Source organism: Lycium barbarum, chromosome 12 (genome assembly GCF_019175385.1).
Source record: "Lycium barbarum isolate Lr01 chromosome 12, ASM1917538v2, whole genome shotgun sequence".
NCBI classification, from domain to species: domain Eukaryota; kingdom Viridiplantae; phylum Streptophyta; class Magnoliopsida; order Solanales; family Solanaceae; genus Lycium; species Lycium barbarum.
Genome location: NC_083348.1, coordinates 57,678,034 through 57,685,719, shown reverse-complemented (window position 1 = coordinate 57,685,719; position 7,686 = coordinate 57,678,034). Strand labels below are relative to the sequence as shown.

General features: G+C 34.0%; 1 protein-coding gene across 2 annotated transcripts; it reads right to left on the bottom strand.

Annotated features, from left to right (window-relative positions):
• Positions 1 to 671: 671 nt before the first annotated feature.
• On the bottom strand, positions 672 to 6,647 carry LOC132622434 (L10-interacting MYB domain-containing protein-like). Of its 2 annotated transcripts, XM_060337037.1 has the most exons (3): positions 6,528 to 6,647; positions 3,316 to 3,659; positions 2,481 to 3,221 (listed from the first exon to the last, which is right to left on the bottom strand). In XM_060337037.1, exons 2-3 carry the CDS (start codon positions 3,640 to 3,642, stop codon positions 2,598 to 2,600), a joined length of 951 nt encoding a protein of 316 aa, XP_060193020.1. In that variant the 5' UTR covers positions 3,643 to 3,659; positions 6,528 to 6,647; the 3' UTR covers positions 2,481 to 2,597. The 2 variants fall into 2 exon arrangements, 1 of the variants encoding a protein (XP_060193020.1); XR_009575898.1 differs by lacking the exons at positions 2,481 to 3,221; positions 3,316 to 3,659 and adding an exon at positions 672 to 1,076 and having other exon boundaries at positions 6,528 to 6,637.
• Positions 6,648 to 7,686: the final 1,039 nt, after the last annotated feature.

Sequence of the window (7,686 nt, the reverse complement as noted above, 5' to 3'; positions counted from 1 at the left end):
CGTTTTGGCACTAATAATAAATGTTGAGTTCTTCTCTGTAAAGCGTGTTTTTGGCTACTGTATTGTTCCTGGAAAGTCCTTCTCGTGTATAGTCTTTAAAAAATGTTCATTTATAAATTCTTGTGAAGGCAAATTTTTACCACTATGTTATTCGCTATCACCACACAACTACCAATTACCCCCACGACTTGGCATTTCCACCACTGCCACCACCGTAAATTGGCCTCTACCAACACTTATTCACCTCCACTGCCAATCATATCCACAACTAATCACCATACATCGATCACCAACCTTCATTGTACAACATCTTAATAATCATTATTAGATTTTAAATATAGACGTGACTTTTTGGAGAGATACACAATAAATACTTTACACTTTAACTTACCTATTTTACGTGTTCTCTTTTTCTGAGTCACATGTCACAACCTCTTTTACCAATTCTGTAGAACTAATTATTTCATACTCAATTGAACCTCTTTATCACATTCATTGTTGAGTTTTCTTTTTCAAATAGTCCCTTGAATATGGAATTTACTCTAGTGATGGAATACACCGAAATGTTAATACTTTGCACTTTATATTAGTCAATTTTAAAAACAAATAGAGCCTTAGTTTTCCTTGTTTCAAGCAGTGTTTTAAAAAGCACGGGTGTCAAATATGGAGAATTTGACACAAAATAAAAAGTGCTAATACAACCGAAAGCACTCCACTATAAATACAAGAAGTGAAAAATATTCATATAATACAAGCATCAAGCATTAGAAATGTCACTAGCAATCATATCACGAAACCCCATCCAATAGACATCATTTTGTTCTCCTACATCTTCGACATCTACATTGTTAGCTCTTGAAGTTGTGCCAATATCATTAGAATCAACCGATGGAATATAGCTCTCATTTTCGGCTGTTTGGAATGCATCATCCACATTGCATTTCTTTCTAATATAATTGTGAATGGCCATAGTAGCAAGTACGATGTCCCTTTGTGTGTCAATGTGATAGTATGGCATGTCTCTCAAAATAGACCATCTTGCTTTCCAAACGCCAAATGTGCGCTCTACTACATTTCTACAAGAAGAATGTAAATAGTTAAATTTCTCAATGCGTCCTCTTGGCTCTCGCAATTGTCGAGTTGCACTGCGGCGAAATTCAGCTAGGTGATATCTTACATTATTTCCTTTGTGTGGAGCCATGTATCCTTTCATGTGTGAATATCCTGCATCAACTAGATAATATTTGTTTCCGCGTGGATGTGGAAAGTTGAGCTCTTCTCTATGAAGGGCCTCAGCAAATATACGACTATCGTAAGCTGCTCCTTCCCACCCAGCTCATGCAAATGTAAAACACATATTAAAATCAACAACGACGAGAATATTCTGAGTCGGATAACCTTTACGTCCAATATATGGTATCTCTTGACCTTGCGGTAATCTAGCTTTAACATGTGTGCCATCAATTGCTCCAATACAGTCCTACAAGAAGTGAATGTAAAATAAGAAACTTGGGATCCATTTTTTTCTCGTTGAATTCTAAGGGGCAAGAAACTATCATAAAGCTTTTGTTATATAAGGGTAGTAAAGATATAATGCAAAATAACAAATTATCATAAACGGGTTACTTACTTTAAAGAAAGGGAGATATCTTTGTTTACATGGCTTGTGAGCATCGCAACCATCATTATAATTTGGATGTGGTTGAATGATATCTCTTGCAAGCTTGCAAACGGCCTTTAAAACACTATGAAAGTGTCTATGAATTGTCTCTCCAGAATGTTGAAAGATATCTTGTATCATTCGATTTTCAACTCCATGTGCACAAGTCATCAAGAATATGCCTAACATTTCATGTATAGTCATTCCACGAGTGGGTTTAAGCCCATATTTATCAGTTAGGTCATTGGATAGATCAATGAACACTGCCTTCTTCAGTCGGAAATTTTCATAACAACGAGTCTCATTTCCGCGTAATATCTCTTGGATAAACTCATTTCCAGAGCGCATTGATGTACGACAAGGTTCTTTGCATAGGTATTTTTCACAATACATCAAAATGTATTTACTAGTTATATGACATAAAGTCATCCACTCCTTCTGCTCTCTCGGAATCTCTTCTAGTTCTTGATCTTCGTCATCTAACAAATCACTTAAATGAGGAGATACCACATTGCAAATATCCCAACTCTCCATTTAACTGAAAATGGAAATGACTCAAATTAGTAAAGAATGAAAGTTTTTCCAACAACCCAATTTCAAGATTTTTTAAAAACTCCATCGTTTCAATGCACTCATATCTATCTTCGGAAAATCACATTGTAAATCTCAAATTACTATTCCATCAAAGAAAAACAACCACAGCAATACATAAAGTTCCCACATTCATTAAAGCCAACACAACAACAATAACGATAAGGTCTAAGGATACAACCACAACGTCAACACAACATTAACAATACATAAAGTTTACATATACAACCATAAGATTTAGGGATACAACCGCAATGTCTAAACAACAAGCAATAAGTAAAGTTTACACGCACAACCATAATGTTCGAACATTAAACAATAAAAACATTTAACCATAGCAACGCAATCAGCCCATTTTCTCAAGGTGTAACTGATAGTTATACTCCAACCAAGATTTCCGAGCTTCATCAGTTTCCATCTTAAGAAACAGTTGACGTACATCCTTCTTAAGAAACATGTTGCAAACATAGTTGTACTTTCCACTCCCAGGAGGAATATCAGAAAATTTTGCCAACATATTCATACACTTATCGATGACGGGATCATCTACCGAAGGGGATGTAGCAGTGCTTTTACTAGACATAAACTCCACTAAAGAGTGTATATCCTCTCTCAATGATGCCACACCAGATTTTGCCTTATTTTTTTTGACTTGATTGCTAGTGCCAGTATCATCAATTGAACCTCGTCTTTTAAGTGACGGCTTAGGAAACATAATAGAATCCACATTTTGTATATCATCACTTTCATCATTCCCTTCATCACTAGGATTGATAAAGTGTTCTTTGTCATAGCCACCAATATTATTTGTTCCTTCTTCATCAAGATCTACTTCGATGCTAGACATTTGTTCTTGATTCGCTGCACGTGCTCTTTCTCTAGTAGCAACAATATCAGAAAACAACGCATCATAGCGATACCATATAAGTGAAAGATTTATTTTCCTGAACTTATTGTATCGATCATCCTCCTGTAACAAAAAAATCAAAACTACTTTAAACTAACCAAGCAATTTAACAATGAAAGAAAAAAGAAAGACATATAGAAAAATGTGAGAGATGTACCTTAATTTTTCGCTCCCACCAATCATCATCTGCCATAATTGTATTTTTCGTGGCATCCCATCCTAAACCTGTCTCCCCTCTCATCAACTTCTTAAAAAGAATCCAATCTATTTTCATGTTATCCCAATGATTTTTCATTTGTTTTTTATCATAGTTTCTTCCCGTGGCTCTATTGAATTCTTCAACAACATTATTCCATCCATCTCTATTTAAATGAGTGTGTGGTCTACGTCCTTGTCTAATCTCATTTTCACACAAATCTATAAATTTAATGTTGGCATCATCATCCCACTTAGCATTACTTCGTGCTTTACTAGTTTCCGGCATGATTGAATGTAAACAATCTGAAGAAAGGAGAAATAAATTGAAGCCAGAGCATACATAGGTATTTACACATGTTATCTTTTATCATCAGAGTTATTTAATTGAATGTTAACAACAATTTTCACATGTTATCTTTTATCATCAGAGGTATTTAATTGAAGCCAGAGCATACAGAAATGGAGAACTTTCAAAATGATTTATCTTTACCAGCAAAAAGTCGGAGACTAGCCAAACACTGCCAATTAATACAGCGACATTTAACAGCCTGATTATAGACCACACATCACCTTCAGAAATCCTGCTCTCAAGGTTCACAAAGACAAACTTATGAGTTATGACAACTTTCTAGGATTGTTTATTTGCACATGTAAACTAAGTTATTGTGCTCCCTCCCAATCTTCTGCTCCACCCCAAAAGTAACTATAATTTACACCCAACTGGTGTCACTGCACAAGTGCCATGAGCAATCAACAACACAACAACAGCAATCATGGATACCAAAAGAAACCGCAACTCTGTGCACCTAGCCAGAGATTTCATACACTCGGGTACGTTGAGTACACAGATCAAGCAAAAGTGTGGCTAAAGTGACTGAAGTTAGGGAGTGTGGAAGCAGCAGCCGCAGCAGCAGGTATAAACTGTATTTTTTTTTCTTTTTTCTAGCAAGCATACAAAGAAAGAAAAGATTCGTAAGAAAAATTGATCAGTTTGTGTATATCTTAAACAAATTTTATAACATGATTTTTATCAATGTACATTAAGTATACGTATATAAGTATATCTAAGCCGCAGCCGCAGCAGTCATATCCATACTCCAAACTTTGGGCCATTCTTGATTTAAGCCTTTCATCTTTATTATATTAAAATTTTTAATTGTTTTTTGTAATTTTATATTCTTTGGTCATGTGCCTACTCCACTTGTTAGTTGTTAGTTTCATTAGAACCAAGATACTGTGTAGAATAGTACTGAATAAATGTATTAGTTATACATAGGTTGAAAACACTACCAAACAAGGGATTAAAAAATACCAAGCTAATACCAATATTGTTTTCTCTATTACCTCCTACCAAACAACCCCTTATTGTAAGTAATCTCTACTGGATGAGGCATGGTCAGCAGGAGGGGAGGAGAAGGAAGATATTTGTTATCAGTGTTTCTTAACAACTTTTTATGTGACAGGTTCTATTTGGTCTATCAGGATCAATTGACCTTAGTGCGCTCGAACAAGATCTCCTGAAGCTATTGTCTGCACATGGAACTGGTGTTGCCTTCCCAGCAGTTGCTTCCGCGGAATATAAGTTGAGAGCAACGGTAGGAAGTGCATTTTGGGAACTCCCTTCATCTATTACTACTAGTTATTAAATGAACAGAAGAAGAATATTTGCATTGTTGAATTGGTCTCAGGTTCCAATTTAGGTGAAAGTCTAATCTTATGAGCAAACAGAAACAAGAATTCTATAATCTCTGCAAGTAGTCATGTTAAGTATATATAATAAATAATAATGTTAAGAGGAAGTATATGGCTTAACGTTAGTAATCAACTGACTTCAATCACTTGATTATCTGTGGGATGGTGGAGTGATATGTCAGATTTTTCTTTCAATAAGTAAGTAAAACATATTACTGAATAGTATTAAGAAGATTCTGAAATATGTACAGAGTTTGAAAAGCAAAATCTCAATTTCCTTTCTAACCTTTACATAGAACTATAGCAAGATAGGGAAGTAATACACCGGATTATAAGCCTTAGCAGTATATTATAGGATAGAAGGAGCTTCGACTGCACTTACGATTACTAGTAAGAGGCTAGGGTTCAGGCGTGTGTCTGCCATACCAAAATGACAGAGAAACAACTCTTATGAATTTTCATATTACTCATTGCCTTGCCAAATTCCAACTAGTGAAACTTCAATCTAGTTAGAGTATTAAACCTGCACAAGATTATATGAAGCTGCATCTTCTTTTAATAATTTCACAACCCCCTGTTTCATAATGCTTTTAATAAAAAGTCTTTTTGTACATTCTAGTTCTACTACTGAAATTGCAAGGACATTAATTCAGCAAAGTATCATGTAACATTTATATCAATGATGAAAATTTACATGTAACAAAATGCAATTGCTTATTCAGCTAATATCTTTTTTTTCTCTAAGTTATGCATCCCCCTTTGAATTTATATAGATAAACAAAACAAAAATAATCGCTTTAAAGAAAAAGAATGAGGGATCAAAGGTCCTGTTGAGTAATGTAATGTACTTTCGTCTTGCTTTATTCTATAGAATTTTCATCTTTTCTTGTTGACTCCAAGATTTGTTTTTGTTCCCTTTGCTGCTTGAATCTCTTCAAAACTTCATCAATAGCAATATCAAAAGCATCATTACTACTCCCTAATCCCTGATTAGATCTTGCATACAAATACTTAGGCATAACATCAATCAAAATTTCCCTCATCTTTCTCACATCCTCTTTACTAAACTTATCAAGAACCTTTCTAACTATCATTTCTAGTAGCTCCAGGTTTTACTAATAGCCAAGATTATAAGTTTTATTAACAAGTCTATCTCCCCAAAATGCACAAGCAGATTCAACTCCTTCAATTATAATAATCCAAAAGGGAGTAATCTTGATTTCAAAACCAAAAAAAAAATAAAAAAATAGAAGCAGATTCAGCTCCACCATTCATAATAATCCAAAAAGGAGCAATCTTTATCCAAAAAAAAAAATAAAAAATCAGCCTCCTATCTCTCTCTCCCTAAAACTGCTCAAAAACTCAGCAACATTAGGAAAAGTTAATTAGAGTATCAAATAATAGAAGTTCCATACAGATTTGGCTAGACCCATCAATTAAGAACTAACAAAGACCAAAAAGGGTGCTCAAAAAATTTACTCAAACAGTCACCAAGATTGAAAGTCTGTTTAGCAGCCCAAGCAGAGTAATCAGATGAAGCTTTCTTAGCGACAATGTTGTAGATTTATGATAGAGAGAGAAAGAGAGTGAGTGGGGGGGGGGGGGGGGAGTGAAGAAAGAGCCCGTTTTAGAGGCTGGTTGTTGTAGAAGATATGAACAGCGATGGTGGAGGCTGCATTGTAGAAGAAATGAGGAACAAATGTGAATTCTAAGGCTTTAGCTGAGAGGGTACTTTAGGAATTAAAATAAAATATAAGGGATATAAAAGTAATTTTCATGGTCAACGAAAATGGCTTTAAGCCATCCAAAAAAAAAAGTTAGGATTCCCAACTTTTCATTTTTGGGTGACTTTAAGCACTTTTTGGCTTAAATTTGGCATTTTAAGTTGGTAGCCAAACACTACAATAAGCTAAAAAGGGCTTATAAGTTGGTTTGACCAACTTATAAGCCCATCCAAACGGGCTCTTAATCATGTAATTCATACATTTGAAATCACATGTAATTTGGATATTTTAATCAGTATTTTACTCTTATAGAAATAAAAATTTCATAAGTTGAGAAAACTATCAAAACATTCTCAATTCTTATATAATCTTACCAAATGAGCATGTCATAATTCATAACAAAATTAATACGCTGAATCATAACAATCAGCTCAAAATCAATACTAGAAGACCTTTCTTAAAATACATCAACAATTGATCAAAATTTAGTTCAATAAATAAAATTAAACTATGGGTCTTTTTTTACAAAATTAAAAGGTTGGTAGACATAAATAAAACTTGGTGGAAATTAATGAGATTGGTAAATGATTGGTGGGGGTAATTGTTAAAAACATCTACCAACTTATAGGTCTTTTTTTACAAAATATAAACTTGTGGGTTAAATTTTATATTTTAAAAAGTTGAAATCATGATTTCAAACGCTGGTTTGAAACCATGGTTCCAAAACTCATGGCCAAACGCCTACTTAGTATCTCAAAATTTCCCTTCATTATTCATGTTTTATCAGTTTAATATTAGTACTTATATTTTGGATTGGGCACAAATTATCGAAAATCAAATTACTAAATCGAATTAAAAACTTTGGTAATTAGGTATTCGACACATATTTCTGAGTAAAATTTTAAAATTATGAT

What these genes read in the sequence shown, in the direction of transcription:
- LOC132622434 (XM_060337037.1), bottom strand. Translation starts at nt 3,642, where the DNA reads ATGCCGGAAACTAGTAAAGCACGAAGTAATGCTAAGTGGGATGATGAT. An exon ending in GGTGGGAGCGAAAAATTAAG is followed by an intron (nt 3,222 to 3,315) that starts GTACATCTCTCA and finishes TTTTTGTTACAG; the next exon opens with GAGGATGATCGATACAATAA.